The 15,391-nt window shown below is 51.9% G+C and overlaps 9 protein-coding genes across 9 annotated transcripts; 5 read left to right on the forward strand and 4 right to left on the reverse strand.

Annotated features, from left to right (window-relative positions):
* Positions 1-31: 31 nt before the first annotated feature.
* BCR37DRAFT_334267 (B-cell receptor-associated protein 31-like-domain-containing protein) lies at positions 32-370 on the forward strand (the record flags this gene model as incomplete). Its single annotated transcript, XM_040867137.1, has 1 exon — positions 32-370. A coding segment is annotated over one exon (339 nt), but the record flags the coding sequence as incomplete, so codon positions are not given.
* A 264-nt stretch (positions 371-634) lies between these two features.
* BCR37DRAFT_386866 (uncharacterized protein) lies at positions 635-2,572 on the reverse strand (the record flags this gene model as incomplete). The annotated part of the gene is made up of 1 exon (XM_040870487.1): positions 635-2,572. The coding sequence occupies one exon, from the start codon at positions 2,570-2,572 to the stop codon at positions 635-637; it is 1,938 nt and encodes a 645-aa protein (XP_040726175.1).
* A 707-nt stretch (positions 2,573-3,279) lies between these two features.
* BCR37DRAFT_392326 (uncharacterized protein) lies at positions 3,280-4,470 on the forward strand (the record flags this gene model as incomplete). Its single annotated transcript, XM_040871135.1, has 1 exon — positions 3,280-4,470. One exon carries the CDS (start codon positions 3,280-3,282, stop codon positions 4,468-4,470), a length of 1,191 nt encoding a protein of 396 aa, XP_040726176.1.
* A 2,460-nt stretch (positions 4,471-6,930) lies between these two features.
* On the forward strand, positions 6,931-7,458 carry BCR37DRAFT_392328 (mitochondrial ribosomal protein subunit L20-domain-containing protein; the record flags this gene model as incomplete). Its single annotated transcript, XM_040871136.1, has 1 exon — positions 6,931-7,458. The coding sequence occupies one exon, from the start codon at positions 6,931-6,933 to the stop codon at positions 7,456-7,458; it is 528 nt and encodes a 175-aa protein (XP_040726177.1).
* A 36-nt stretch (positions 7,459-7,494) lies between these two features.
* On the reverse strand, positions 7,495-8,199 carry BCR37DRAFT_408374 (uncharacterized protein; the record flags this gene model as incomplete). Its single annotated transcript, XM_040872142.1, has 1 exon — positions 7,495-8,199. The coding sequence occupies one exon, from the start codon at positions 8,197-8,199 to the stop codon at positions 7,495-7,497; it is 705 nt and encodes a 234-aa protein (XP_040726178.1).
* BCR37DRAFT_284988 (uncharacterized protein) lies at positions 7,907-9,750 on the forward strand. Its single transcript, XM_040866844.1, has one exon. It carries the CDS (start codon positions 8,355-8,357, stop codon positions 9,393-9,395), a length of 1,041 nt encoding a protein of 346 aa, XP_040726179.1. The 5' UTR covers positions 7,907-8,354; the 3' UTR covers positions 9,396-9,750.
* On the reverse strand, positions 9,416-10,045 carry BCR37DRAFT_345921 (HAD-like domain-containing protein; the record flags this gene model as incomplete). The annotated part of the gene is made up of 1 exon (XM_040867647.1): positions 9,416-10,045. The coding sequence occupies one exon, from the start codon at positions 10,043-10,045 to the stop codon at positions 9,416-9,418; it is 630 nt and encodes a 209-aa protein (XP_040726180.1).
* Positions 10,046-10,140: 95 nt separating this feature from the next.
* On the forward strand, positions 10,141-11,067 carry BCR37DRAFT_378896 (uncharacterized protein). The gene has a single exon (XM_040869146.1). The coding sequence runs from the start codon at positions 10,214-10,216 to the stop codon at positions 10,979-10,981; it is 768 nt and encodes a 255-aa protein (XP_040726181.1). The 5' UTR covers positions 10,141-10,213; the 3' UTR covers positions 10,982-11,067.
* BCR37DRAFT_366860 (uncharacterized protein) lies at positions 11,060-15,091 on the reverse strand (the record flags this gene model as incomplete). The annotated part of the gene is made up of 4 exons (XM_040868288.1): positions 11,060-11,367; positions 11,548-12,102; positions 12,331-12,646; positions 12,686-15,091. The coding sequence occupies 4 exons, from the start codon at positions 15,089-15,091 to the stop codon at positions 11,060-11,062; spliced, it is 3,585 nt and encodes a 1,194-aa protein (XP_040726182.1).
* Between the last annotated feature and the right edge of the window lie 300 nt (positions 15,092-15,391).

The raw sequence follows: 15,391 nt of genomic DNA on the forward strand, positions 1-15,391 counted from the left end.
CTCCGATAGACAGCGGCTAACTTGAAAGCATCTCTGCATAGAGATGGTCCTCTTTGTTATCCTCGTCCTGCCCCTTCGTTCAAAGGGCAGGCACATGGTCATCAACTTCCTCAACAACACGCTCGTTGCTTCAAAACTCCTGCACGGCTTCAAGATTTCCGTCATCTTTGTCTTTGTTCTCTTTCTCGATGCCTGCCGCGGTGTGTCGAAAAAGGCCGAAGTCAGCTCAGACTTGACCATGAGCGATAAACTCGCCAATGCAAAACTCGTCTCGCAGCGCAACCTCTACCTGTGTGGATTCAGCTTGTTCTTGGCATTTGCACTTTGGCGAGTAGAGGGCTTGTTGGAGGAGATTGATGGTAGCAGTGAGGGTGGTGCTGGTGTCGACCGACCTAGCGCTGCACGCAAGTTGTCGCGTGCCAAGGCGCAAGCGGCACAGCAAGTCTCCAAGGCAGAGTAAGTATTGGAGCTTATACCGGATTGATTGTACAGTCGCTCAAAGGTGTAAGAATTCAGATCATATCTACATACAAGATCTACCTGTGATGAACTGCTTTCGCGTGAGTTCGAGAACAATTAATGGGCAAACAGGGCGATGAGCCTGAGCTTGCCAATGCGAGAAGGGTCGAATGGGTCAACGCATGGTCATCGGAGGCTGCACGGGTCCATGCATATTGGGTTGCTGAAATGCGGCAAAGTCTGCAAATTGCTGTTGTGGTGACAAGCCTTGGCTACTCCCACCACCCTCAAGGGGTGTCAAGATGCCTGCAACGCTCGCTAGATCCACTTCAGTAGACTCGGGTGCGCGTTCATCATCGAGCAGCTCTTCAACTGCTTCTGCCAGAGCTGCTGCTTCAATGGCTGGCGTCGTCATACCCGTGCCTTCGAGGAATCGGCCGTAGATCTTGGCACTACGCGTACGCAGCGTGGGTGCATCACCATAATCACGGATACGCTCCTTGGCCACACGACCAATCTTGTTGGCTGCAGTCACACCGGTATTGCTGAGGAAATGCAGGATCCAATCCACTTCGGCGTCCGTGCGTGCGAATTCTAGGCAGATTCCCATAGGTTGGTAAGTATCTGCAATGACAGAGATGCTGTAGTTGTTGCGATCATGGAAGATGTATTGGCAGATTTGCATCATTTCGACCATCACAGCATGATCTGCGGCAGACGCAAGCGCAGGGTACGTTGTGTGAAGATGCAGCAATGCCCAATCAATGGTCACTGCACGATAGCATTCAGTGTATTGCCTGCTGAGCAACGCATCATAACAGATGCAGTCCATACCGAATGGCGATTGGGTGAGCCTAATTGCCTTGGCCTTGGATGATAAGCGTTCAAGTTGCTGTGCAGAAATGACATTGGCCACTGGCAAAGTTGCTGCGCGCTCCCTGATGAAATCATCTTCCAAGAGTCGAGCCTTGGCGAGATCTAGGCGGTCATGAGCGCAGACTTCAGTCAGTCGAAGCATGAGGATGTTGAGGTGTGTGCCGGCAAAGCGGTTCGCTGGAGACGGCGACAAGGCACGCATCGCGGCTTCTTGCCATGCCGGCTCGGCCAAAAACGTTGCTTGTCCCTTCAAGATGGATTGACGCAGCTGATCTGATTGATAAGCGGAGAAGGTAAGTAAAGTGAGCGCATCTGTGTCCTTGTTGAATGCATGGGGCCCACGTAGCTTGAGCAACTGACAACAGCCATCGACATGATACTGGAAGCTGGAACTATTTCCGCACATGAGCTCAAATAATGCTAGCAGGTTGACGGCCAAAATGGTGCCGTCTTGACGCACACGTTCCGGATCATCGATGGAGTGCTGAAGAGCGAGTACCGACTGATGGTAATTTTGTGTAGCCAGGACTTTATTGGTGCGAGCAGTTGCTGGATCGGTCCCATGTGAATCCTTGACATGCCTGCGAGCAATGGCAAGGACAACATTTCTCACCATGTCATTTTGGTTCAAGATGGCCTTGAGTCCACGCGACCAAGGCTGCCAGCCTTGAATGAACTTCTCACTCGGCAAAAAGTCGTTGAAGAAACTGGCAAGAGCTGATTCTTCGAGGGTGGCCAGATGATAATGTGGTGTTTGCGTCCATGAATTGTAGCCTTTGCCGGGGAGGATCTCATCGTCGCACAAGTATTGCTTTCTGACAACGGTTGTCGACGGCTCCGAATCGATGTCCACAGCGGGCGTCGATGCTTCAGTCACCGTTGGACTTGCCGGCGCCCCCTGACTGTTGCTCATGGTCTCTGGCGTTTCCACTTTACACTTCAGCTTCTTGATGATGTAACTCGCCATCTCCCCGTCTACCATATTGCCGCCCTGTCTCATGTATCGCCGCTTCGTGCCCGTGACTCGATACTGCGACTCAATCTTGCTGTTCTCCGACTGGAAGATGATGAGATCTGTTCCATACACACATCGATGTGCCATGCCGCGCTTCTCGCATTCTCGACAGCTGGGCTTTTCCTGCGTGCACTTCATGCGCCGTGCTTTACATGCTTCACAGCCTGCAGAGCGACGTGGTCGGCGACGCTTCTCTGGCTTGGCGGCCGTGGCCCCTGCCATGGCGTCAGAAGAGCAGTCTATTGACTAGGTCGGTTGTGTGATGTGCCTTGCTCTTGTCCCCAATCAATGATCAATGCAAGCGCTTCGGGTGCAGTCCCTGGGAACGAGGAAGAACACGGCGTGCGATGGCTGTACAGCTTGAACAGATCTGCTGCTGCTTCCTTGCGCTGGACCTCTGTGCTGACCAGTGTGTGCGGTCTGGTTGCGTGTTTCTGGTGCAGGCGGCCGCGGGGGAGAGGCTGAACCGCCAAGATCTGCTGCCGGATGGGCTTTAGTAGTGGAGGCCTTGTATAGAGGAGTGCCAGCCTGAGGAGTCCTGGTGCTGGAGGACCCTGCAAGGACTTGCCAAGACTAGGAGCAAGTCTAATCTTATGACTGACCGCGGTTCTGGCTCTAGCAAGACTTTACTTAGAGCATGGCATATGCAGGCAGACACGTCAGATGGGTCGTTGTGACACGGCACGGACAGGGGCGGCTTGGCCTGAGTTGGATGTGCAGAATACTTGCCTGATTGATTGATTATCTCTCAAAGAGTCAAGGGCCCTGAATGCTACAGGCTATGGGCACAACATGCAATTGTATGTCTCCTGTGCGTGTTCAAAAGTGTCGCCGACTGGACCACGACTGGAAGCAATTTGCAGACTACTCGTCAGCAAGTCAAGTGCACTGCCAGAATGCTTGTGCAAGCAGCTAGAGCTCTCATATAGATGGGCACGAAACCTGTATTCCCCTCGCTTCCTGTGCTATACCGCCAGCTCCTGCTTCGTGTCAAACACTTTGTTGATCCTCATGCATCGAAACGTCTCCTGCAGCTTGTTCAGCTCACACGAGAGTCTGCCAGAGAGACCAACATCCATGCTACAGTACCAAAGTCATCTGGTGTCGCGACTGACCGATTGACACGATGGCGACAGCGAATGATGCTACATTGCAGACAACTAGACAAAGCAGCAGTAGGTGATATGAAGGCCCTGGAAACAGTACTTCAGCGTGCCTATGGACAACGTGGTCGTCTACGTCGTGTATATCTCTCAGTCTTGACAGATGCATGTCTACCAAGTCCCCTGCCGGAGCTGATACCGGGCTATCCCCGCACAAAACCACCTTTCTTGTCAGATCAGTTGCGCGCCTTATTGGCCTTGCAGTTCAGTCGGTCACTTGAACCAAAGTTACCCCAACCAGCTGGAGCGAGTGCCAAGTTGCAAAAGCGAATGAATGCTCAAGCTGCGAGGAAGGAGCTCAAAGCACAAAAGGCAATAGGCGGTGTGAGCAAGGGCGACCTGCGCAAACTGGAAGAAGAAGTTGCTCGAGCAACAAGAAAGAAACAAGGCGCATGGCACATAGCCCCTTCGACGGCAGCAACAGTCAGTGCACTAGTACCACCTCTCAACCCAAAGCGTGAAGCCAACTTTCGCTGGCGACATCTTACCAAGCTGTTGGAAAGAACGCAGGTACCCATTCCTGCGGAAGATCGTGCATGGCTTGTCAAAGTTGCCTCGAGGCAAGAACAGCTCTGTGAAGGTAACAAAGTCCTTCATGGCATGCGTATACCTTGCTGGAGAACACACCACTTGGAAGAAGTCAAAGCACGGCAAGAGAAACTGCGTGATCCTGTGCTAGAAAGGTTCGACCACAATGCATCGCCACTGGCGGGGGTCAAGATCATTGGCGGCTCGCGAAAAGCACGATCTGTTGCAGCACACGTCCTGACGGATCGCCTGCTGTCGAGGCTTTATGGACGCTTACTTGCGCAAGTGCCGGCCTTGAGTCCACCAGAGACAGCGACCGACCAACATTGGAAAGCAGAATATCACGTCAAGGAAAAGGCCTACAAGGCCAGAATTGGGTCACTCCCTGACGAAGCCTTTGGTGATGCTACAAGTAGCCAGCTACGCTGATGTTCTACCAGCCCAACTCGGCGCACACTCACGTATCCAAGCAGTATCGACACGACTCACGCCACGCACCCATAGACGGGTTGTAAAGACACTCTCGTGGAAGACGATGGCCTCGTGCTTTTTACCATACAATGTCGACGATGGATGGATCGCAACGGCTGTGTTGCCACCTGTTGTTCGATACGACCCGTCAGGCGAGAGAAACGCAGTATGACCAACAAACCCAACGAGTATGCTGCGCAAGATCCGCTCAGGAAGATCGGCATCTTGTCGTGTTGTAGAAGGCGTAGTATTGGCATCCACGAGACCTGCGCGGGCTGCATGCTGGAGGAGTTGCTTGCGGATATCAAGGACAGTCCGAAGGGCGCGTTGGTCGAGGTACATCTGCTTACACCATGCTCCTGCAGAAGTCATTTCACCATCTGCTGCTTGCGTTGCAAGGACACCGAGATATTGCCGAACGACATTCAACAGCGTCAAGTGATCTCCTTCAGCAGATGCAAAGCGGGCACGCGCAGCGGCAATTTCCTCTCGTTCGCTAGCACGATCCACAAACAGGCCATCTACAGACAAACAGGCCACAATGTCAACGACTTCGTGAACAGCCGCCTGTTCGCCTGCCGCCAACAAAACACGCGCTAGAGCAGGACTGAGTGGTAGCGTTGACATGTGCTTCCCTATTGGTGTGATGTGACCGCCATCATCCAATGCGCCCAACGCATACAGCTCTTCAAGTGCTCTGACGAGTGCCGAGCGTGATGGCGGATCGATGTAGGGGAAAGAGAGGACATCATCCACACCGCGCGTTTTGAGAGCCAGCACGGCTGATGCTAGAGAGACACGAGCGATTTCTGGGGATGCAGCAAGGTCGAGTTGTCCGAATGTCTCTTCCGTGTACATGCGCCAACATTTTCCAGGTGCTTCACGACCGGCTCGACCAGTGCGTTGTTCTGCACTACTGCGAGAAACAGGTCCCACTTCGAGCGATTCGAAGCCGAGTTTGCTATTGAAGGATTTGACTTTTTGTAGGCCAGAGTCAATCACATAACGAACACCCGGCACCGTGACGGAAGTCTCTGCCAAGTTTGTCGATAGAATGACTTTGCGCGTATTCTTAGGGGTGCCTGCAAAGACACGCGCTTGCTGGTCTTGTGGGAGTGAGGCATAGAGTGGCAAGATCAAAAGTCGAGGCACTTCTTTTGGTAGCTGCTCACCATACTCTCGCAACAATGTCGCTAGATTCTCAATCTCATCGGAACCAGTTAAAAAGACAAGCAAGTCGCCAGATGGTTGGCCAACGTGTATCTGAAAGACTGCGCGCAGAATAGCGTCAAGGTAATCTTGTTGACTGGTCTTTGTGTAAAACAGCTCCACTGGGTAGGTACGACCCTCAATCGTCATGACTTCTGCATCATCGAAAAAGGCACTGAATCGTTCAGCATCGAGCGTAGCGGACATAATGACCACTTTGAAGCCCATCCGCTTTTTGAGCAGTAGTTTCATGAAGCCAAGCAAGAGGTCTGTGAGCAGTGTCCGTTCGTGCGCTTCATCGAGAATGACAATCGAGTAGCGCGACAAGAGGGGGTCGTTCATCAGCTCGATGAGGAGCATACCATCTGTTAGGTACTTGATGCGTGTGTGCTTGCTCGACGTATCGTCAAATCGTATCGCATAGCCTACTTCGCGGCCGAGCTTGACATCGCGTTCATCCGCTACACGCTTCGCCAAATTGATGGCAGCGACTCGTCTAGGTTGTGTGACGGCAATACATCCTTCTTCCACATCTTCCAGAAGAAATTGTGGCAGCTGTGTAGATTTGCCAGACCCCGTTTCACCTAGCAAGACAAGGCACGAGTTGTCCTTTACTTTTTGACGAAGGTGAGCAACATGTCTGGCAATAGGTAAGCGGGCTCTATCATCGGCAAGCTTATGCCGAGTTGCACTCGACTGGCGATTATGTTCATGGCGGTCGCCGTTTGTATTATGCACAGGTGAAGTGGCATCTGCTTCCTCCTGAAAGTCTACCACACGCCGCTTCCCCGGTTTAGTTGTATGTTTTGTAGCAAGATCACTCGTCTTGTGATGGCCATTAGTGAGCTTTGGCTGCGCTGCAGGAGCGACACGAGCTGAGCTAGTGCCGTTGGACTTGGACTTGAGGGAGAAGGGATTTTCATGAGCAATAAGCGAGGCTGTCTCTTCCTCGTCAAAGGTGATGTGGGTCTTGACCATAGTGGCCTTGAGCTAGATTACAAGCAGATGGACGACATGGTCTGTCTAGTGCAGTGGCAGTCTCCAGATGCCTAGACGCTTGAGCCTGTCTGCTTCTTTGCCGTCGTGTGCGCCTGAGAAATTTTGTTGCAAGACTTCAACCACACGAACACCCGACCAGATTAGAAGAAGTGAGGCTAGACACGATCCACACAAGAACAGGCGTCGAGGGGGTCATATACATCAGTCAAGATGCCCATTAAACCAAAAGACTCCCGCATGGTCGGGTTCAGCAGAGTGAAGGCCCGTCCACAGCGACTGCCAAAGCTCAAACCGATCCCAGTGGGACAGGAGCTTGCGAGCGACGAAGCCTCTGGCACGCGCATCTACTACAATCCACCGGCATCTTCACCGAATGCGCTCATCACACCGACTGTATTTCTGCCGAAGGAGTTGAGACACCTAGCGAAAACACCCGTCGCGATATCACAGGGCACACTGCCACCGAGACTGACACCCGTCAAGCCACAAGCTCGGCTGAGTCCCGAACAGATTGAAGAAGTGCGTACACGTAGAAGTGAGGGTGCTGGGATCAATGCTCTTGCGAGAGAATTTGGCGTGTCGACGCTGTTCATCAGTCTGGTCGCACCACTCAAAAAGGAGGCCAGAGCAGCGGCTGCAAAGCAAGAAGAAGCCATCAAGGCGACCTGGAGTGAACGAAAGCGCATGTACCGCGAAATCAGGCAAACCAGGCGAAGCGATTGGGGCTACACCGCGTAGTGTGTACAAATTTACGAGAATGCAGCATCTACCCTCCTATTCATCCTTCACTGTTGTCTTCCTTGATCGAGTTCGTCGGGCATTGGTTGGCTCAGGTATCCGCTCATCGTCTTCATCCGTGACTTGAGGATTGACGGAGTCGACTTCTGGTTCGTGCTTGATCTTTTGGCTGGCCTGTGAGCGCTTGCCTATAGCTTCCTTCTCTTTTCCGCTCATGACGACTTTGCCAGCATCCTGGCGCTCGTACTGATCCTTGTGCTCCGCTGCAAGCTTCTGATAAAGGTCGTCGTCCTTGACCGTCGCAAGCACTTCGCCAAATATGCGAGCACTTTCCGCCTTGATGGGATTCTCGGGCCCCTTCACCACCGTCTCCCGCTTCCCTTTGGCATCGATCGTACCAGCATACTTCTTGCCACCGGGCCAATTGGCATATCGACGAGCACGCGTCACGCCCATCTGTATAAATTTGCGCGTCATGTCCATGCCAATGAAGTCTCTCTCGACCTTGTATTTGTCAAAGGCCTCCTTGAGGAGCTGACTCGATTCCCTTGCCACATCGGGTGTTTTGAAGCGCCATAGAGGTAGTAGCTCTGACTTGTATGGCTCAACAGAAAGCACGCCTTGCTCGCCTATACCAATTCTGTATAGATGAGGCGATGCGCGCATGTTGACATGAGGGAAGTCCAAGCTATAGTCGAACTTGGCTCTTGCGGCCTTCTTGACGGTTGCTACACGAGGCATCCTCTGATGCAAATTTAGCCCATGGCCCTGGGCACTGAGGGTAAGAATGAGGCGTGGTTGTGTAACTTTATCCCCGCAAGTCGCATCTCGATACGCGGAGCCGGACACTCGTCGACCCAGGCACACATCTACGTACTACTCTTTCTGTCCCAAGCATGTCCCTCAAGCAGTTCTTTCCATGGCTCAAGATCCCCATCATGTCTGCCCCTATGGCCAATCTCGCCGGCTTTGATCTGGCAAGGTCAGTCAGTGAGGCTGGCGCCTTTGGCTTCATTGCCGGCGGCTATAACCATGCTGCTCTCCAGAGCAACCTCATTAAGGCAGCAGAGCACAAGGCATCCCTCAAAGGTCAGCAAAAAGAGGAGTTTCACGTCGGCGTCGGGATCTTGACATTCACTATGAAGGATGGACCTGACCAGTTTGTGAAAATCCTCAAATCAGATGCCAAAATCTTGGACTCTGGCGTCCTCGCTTGTGTCTGGCTGTATGGTGGTGAACATGACACATGGCTCAAGGCGCTCAAGCCTCTGCTTTCACCCCTTGGCATCAAACTCCTTGTACAAATTCATACAGTCAAGGAAGCTCAGGCTGTGGTGGACGCTGGTGCCGATTTGATTGTTGCACAAGGCACAGATGCCGGAGGTCACTGTGGCGCGAGCAACGCCAGCATCATCTCTCTTGTTCCTGAATTATGTGCTCACTTCGCCTCTCAGGATGGTCAAAGCACACGAATTCCCGTATTGGCCGCAGGTGGTATCAGTCATGGCCGGCAGATGCTTGCTGCCCTGACATTAGGTGCTCAAGGCGTTGTTGTTGGCACGAGACTCATGCCAGCTGATGAGACAGAATTCCCAAAAGCTGGCAAAGACGTTGTACTCACTGCAAAGGACGGTGGAGCCTCCACCATTCTCACGCGCGTCTACGATGAGATGCGTGGTACAACAGACTGGCCCGCTCAATATACAGGACGTGCGATAGCCAATGTCACGGCAAGCGAACATGCTGAGGGCCAAGACCCAAAAGTCATTCGCGAGGCTTATGCTACAGCCGTCAAGGAGGGCGACTTTTCGCGCTTAGTGTGTTGGGGTGGCACTGGTGTTGGCATGGTCAAGCAGTCTGGTCCTGCAAAAGAAATCATCTCTGCTTTGGTAACAGAGTACAATGAAGCACTGGGTGTCATGCCACCTGTTATCTAGTCTTCTTATAGCATTGTATCTCACAATTGAGTACGCTCTTCGATGATTTGAATAATCTCGCTGAGATCATGCACAACATGCGTCGGATTGAGCTTCTTCAGCTCTTCGTTGTCCTTGTTGAGCACAAGAATTGTGTCCATCTTGTAAGCTTGTGCCGCCTTGATGTCATCTGCACCGTCACCCACCATCATGCATGCCTCTACTTCGACATCGGGCCACTTCTCCAAAATATGCAGCAATGGTTCTGGAGACGGCTTGGGTGGTGTAAAGGCACGCGTGATGACTGGCCATATCTTGTAGTCTTGAAGGAAATGATCCAACAGGTACTGCGTTGGTTCATGAAAGTTGCGCGTGCAAATAGCCTTTCGGACTTTTGTCTCTGCCAAGTATTTGAACAGCGTATGCAATCCTGGCTGGATTTCCATTTTGCTCATGGCATTCCGTTCGATATCTCGAATCTTGTCATGAGCTGCTTCTTGTTCTTCACTTGGAAGTGCTTCAATCGAGCCGAGGATGTCCTGCTCTTTGGTAATTTTGAGGGCATCTCTCATCTCTTTGAACATGTATGTCTGAGGCTTGGTGAGGGTCCCATCCATGTCAAATATGACAGCTTTGAGCTTGGGACGTAGCCTTGCAGCGGTAGACGACATTTGTTATGCAGATTGCCTTGTGTAGATGGAGTATTGCCACTGTATTGGGCAGCTGTTGAAATGATGATGTCGTCTGTGCCTGCCCATCTGAAACTGTCACGTGCTCCTCATGTCGCGCAACTCGGGAAGTGCCGCAACGGAGAAGTACTCGACCAGGTACAACATCCAATGTCCAAGCTACGCATCCTCTGTGCTACAAAGCGAGTGCTTGACTATGCACTCAAACCTCGAGTCAACAAAGCAGGAACTGCAATCGACTTGTCGGGTCAGAAGCAGTCCATGAACCCTTTCTGTGAGATTGGCGTAGAGGAAGCCATCCGGATCCGGGAGAAGCACAAAGACCGTGTCGAGGATGTGCTTGCTGTCTCTGCTGGTCCCATGAAGGCTCAGGATACGCTGCGAACAGCCATGGCTATGGGAGCAGACCGTGGTACGCTTGTCGAAATCGCGGAGGGCGAGGCGCTGGAGCCATTGACGGTGGCCAAGATCCTCAAGGCAGTTGCAGAAAAGGAGAAGAGCAACTTCATTTTCCTTGGAAAGCAGTCTATCGATGACGACTGCAACCAGACTGGCCAAATGCTCGCTGGTCTCCTCGGTTGGTCACAAGCGACCTGCGCATCTAAAGTCACGATTGATGGAGACAAGGTCACAGTGGAGCGCGAGGTGGACGGTGGTACAGAAGTACTCGAGGCTGAGCTACCGATCGTCATCACAACAGACCTGCGTCTCAATGAGCCGCGCTTTGCAAGTCTGCCGAACATCATGAAGGCCAAGAAGAAGCCACTACAAAAGACAAAGCTCGCTGACTATGGCATTGAAATCGCGAATCGCTTCAAGACACTCAAGGTCGAAGAGCCGCCCGTCAGACAGGGAGGCGACAAGGTCGAAGATGTCGATGCGATGATTGGCAAGCTGAAGGAACTCAAGGTCATATAGTAGTGTGTAGCAGTACATTACTAGAGCAATTGATCACTTTTACACCATGTTGGTCTACCTTCCGTAATTACAGTCCTTTTAAGAATAAATGTCAATCGGCTGTACCTTGTCGATCGTGTAAAGCCAGTCATTCTGCTTGTCGGCTTCAAGCATCCACTCAGTTGGCCATATGACGAGATGTCCACGGATACCACATAGCATCTGCTCCATCATCTCAACACTCGGCAGTTCGACGGTCTGACCGCCAATAGTACGCGTCTGTCGACCATGTTTCCCATTGGCTGGCGAGCCAGGTACCGTACTTGTGGTTGTTGAGCGAGGGTCACTGCTGTCTGTTTCCTTCTCGTGTAAGGTCCCAGAAGAGCTCGCCTCATCGCTGGCTGCAACTTCATGACCAGTCAAGCCATGACGAGCGGCAGCAGCATCCGTTGCTTTGTCCGCCATATGTTCAGCACCGCCATGATGCAACTTGGATGCAGGCGCACCGGCGGGACCACCACCGGGGGCATCCTTTGACAGATCCTGTTGATCCCGGTGACCGCCTTGCATTTTGGCGAGGTCTTCACTGTACTTCTCCCACTTGTGGTAATCCTTCCACGTCTTGACTTGGTCATCCGGTTGACAGCGGAAGACCTCGCGATAGATGTCTGTGTTGCTCACTGCAAGTGAACACCATGTCTGATGGTAGAATGAGTCAATCAACGGATCAGAGAATCCATATGGATCCACAGAAGCAATCTCTTTGCCAGTCAACGGGTTTGTGAAAGGCTGTTCTGCAAATGTTTCAAAGCCACCCTGAGACTTGCCTTCCGCAACTTTCACCTCATCTTGGTCAAGTGCGCTAAACGGACCGGTGCCGCCGGAACCCAGGTGCACCAATGGTTTAAGAGGCGCATCTAATGTGATGTTGAGCTCCTTTGCCAGCTCTGCCAGCTTCTTGTCGGCATCTGCATATCGGTTTGCAGAGGTTGTGTATGGCTTGCCCTTCTCAGCCGCTACTTGATCCTTGTACATTTTGAGCGTAAAGCCAATATCAGGGTCGCGCTTCGCATGCTCCATCTCTTCACCCAAATTGGTGGTCCGGCCAATGGTGATGGGGATACCACTTGGCAGCGGATTGGCTGAAGTAGATACCTGGGGTCGTCCAAATCTGGGTGGCACCTTGATTTGCTCATGCTCATCAAACCAGCGATCATTCACACCCGATTTGCCAAGGGAACGATCAGGGTTGTGATTGTGAAGAAAATCATGCGCTTCTGTGATGGTCCAGTTTTGCTCGATGTGTTCGGTTGCAACCTTAGCGATACGAATACCCTCGTCATTGCTAGCACAGTCTTTTGCCTCTGTACTAATGTGACCAGGCTGCTCCGCTGGGTTCCAAACTTTGAAATCACGGTTGAATGGCACAGCTTTGGCGAGTCCATCCATATGGCATTCTTGCTGCTCAATCTCGTCAACATTCACGCCAAGATGCTCGCGCATCAGTCGCATGCGCAACGTGTGTGAGAAGCGTCCAACTTTGTATGGCTTGCCACCCATGGTCGAGTCCATCATGTCCGTATCACGAACAACTGAGGCAACTTCCGAGTCACGCATGCCGCGTTGTGAGCGTTCATTGATGTTGGCCGACCCAATAATCGTTGCACGGTCATCCACAATCATACACTACCGTCAGCTTGCGTTTCGTAAGTGTTTTCGACATACCTTTGCGTGGATATAGACCATTTCTGAAACGAGCATAGGCGTTTCCTTGCCGACTCGTCCCCATCCGCGAAGTCCAAAAACATTAATGTACATGACTGGGTCGATGCCAGCTTTTCGTAAACGCCCAAAGATGGACTTCTCACCTCGTGAGATGGAGTTGAACTGGCACTTCATGATATACCTTAGTGCTGTGCCTTCATTGTTGTCAATTGAACCCGGAAATCCAGGAAGCATAGGAACCACAAGAACGGCCTTCCAGTGTTCCTGATTGGCGTGTGCTCTGATGATTCGCTCAACCAGAGCATCTCCAATACCATTCTCAATCTTTGTGCCATCCACTTCTGTACTGGTGATGAAGAACTGATTTTCAATGTAGATGAAGTGCTCAGACTCTTTGATGAGACTGCAGTATGCATTCTGAATACTGTGCTCCGTTGCATCCAAACCAAGAGACCAATTGCCGGAACTGCGCAGAATCTGTACTTCGCACGTACCAGTCAAGCCGTACTTTTCCAAATCAGCAGGATCATAGTCTGAGGGTGGAAGTAACATTGCCATGGGTCTGCGAGGTGGCTTGGTCCGGAGGAGGTAATTCCAGCGCTGCACAAAATGCCGTCCAATGTCACGCGCCGCTTGACCGAGCAAGCACATACTGATATCATGCCACGGCATCCTTGGAATCTTGCTGCGATCGTACAGCTCTGCATAGGGCTTGTCCAGAGTGTGGAAGTCGAGCACACGTGGATTGGAGTAGTCCTTGCCTGGCCATACCTGAAAGTCCTTGTCCGTCACATCGTCTCCAGCATCAGGAACTGACTTTTCACCAGTCTCAGCGCCATCGCCAGAGCGTAAGTTGTCCTTGTCATCAACGAGAATGTGTTCAGGTGTATCCCAACGACCAAAGCACAAGTCCAGTCCACCGACAAAGCCAATCTCATTATCTACCACAAGAATCTTTTCGTGATGCGCCCAGAAAAAGGTGACTTGCTTGAGATGTCCAGGCGACCGCTGCAACAAGATGTTTGGATGCAGACCCATCATGGAATATTTGGTGTAGGTAGAATCAATCGGCACGGTTGTACCAACATTTTGATAGATAATGATGAAGATTTTGACACCTTCTTGCGCTTTGCGTTGCAAAAGTCGATCGAGCCGCCACTTCTCTGCAATGGCCGATGGGCGCCTCATGTAGAGTTCAGGGCTTAGCCACCAGTCGTGAATGTAGATGGTGTCTTTTGCGTTGTAAATGGCACGAGAGACGTTCCAAAAATAATCACGGCCGTCCACTAACCACTGAGCGGCAACATTGGTGCGTACAGGTGCGAAACTACCAAAGCGATGTTCTTTGGCCCATGGCGTTGACTCTGCCATCGTTTCAATGCTCTTGACAAACTGGTCCAACTGTCTTTCATTCTTGGCGACAAGGTGCACACGTCTTTCACTATTCTTCATCTTGAACTGATGATGCTGCGGGTGATGATGCTTCCCATCGTCGATCGATACATCCGACAAAAAGTCTCTCCGCGTGATGTCAAAATGGTGATCCAAGAAGAAGACATCATAGATCTCCGTGGCACTTGGATGCTCGACACTGAGGATGTAGCTTTCACGAACCAGATACCACCGAGGCTTATGCCTTCTTTTGTACTCCATCGGATTACAGGTCATGCCACGTGTCGCTCCACGAATACTGCGAATAGCGAGAAATCCTTCTTTCCCAGACTTGCGTTCATCGCGCGATAGACGAATGCCGAGGGTTGAGAGCTCCAAAAACTTGCAAAGGCGGTTGCATTCTTCGCGGAATGTGTAGCAAACAAGACATTTACGCAACCAGGCACCGATCCTGTTTGCAACAATACGTGGATACTGTCGATCACGGTCAACAAGCTGAGAGGCACCACCCACTGCGCCCGCTAGCGCGCCGATACCTGCAGCAACGCCAGACCCGACGTCTTGAGCCATACGTTTTGTGCGTTCATCGCCTTCCAAGTTTCGGGCAGTCCTGAAGAATGGCAGAGCTTCTGATGGAAAATCAGGCGGCTTTCTGCTCTTTGAGAGTCGTAGCTTGCGACGAATGCCTAAAGACAGGTTGAGACGCCAGAAATCTTCCAAGTCACGCTCAATCACCCAACGCTTACGAGAATCGCCGGTACCATACTCGAGCTCAATGTTAAATTTGAGATGCAACCGGGCATTGGTGTTTCCCTCTGTGTTCGGCGTCAGCTCAAAATTGAGCAATGCGAAAATGACGGGAACGCGCGGCGCTTTGCCACGTTCGTCCTTCATGAGCGCTGCCCCCACCAACACAGCAGGCAGTGCACCTGCAATCAAGTAGTTAATCACATCCTGGTTCATGCCCTTTGGCTGCTCCTTTTTCTTCTTGCTGACAGCTTTGCTGACTGCCATACGGGCCTTGATGCGATCCCAGCGTTCTCTTACTTTTGCGCGTGATCCAGAGGCAGATCCTTCGTTGCGATGCATGGGCGTCCTCCTACCAGCTGCTGCGCGTTCAGGATCAATATAACTGCGTGGTCTGGGTTGTTGTCCTTCCGTCTGGGAGCGCGTCATAAGCTGCCGGTCGCGCGGTAGGTCTGGAAGGGATTGCATATCTGCATCTTCCCTGGGCCGCGTGACTGGTTCATAGACAGATGAGCCACTGCGCATTAACGGTGAATGTGGTACAGGCGCAAATGTCAAGTCGTTACG

This window comes from Protomyces lactucae-debilis, assembly GCF_002105105.1.
Source record: "Protomyces lactucae-debilis strain 12-1054 chromosome Unknown BCR37scaffold_7, whole genome shotgun sequence".
Taxonomy (NCBI): domain Eukaryota; kingdom Fungi; phylum Ascomycota; class Taphrinomycetes; order Taphrinales; family Protomycetaceae; genus Protomyces; species Protomyces lactucae-debilis.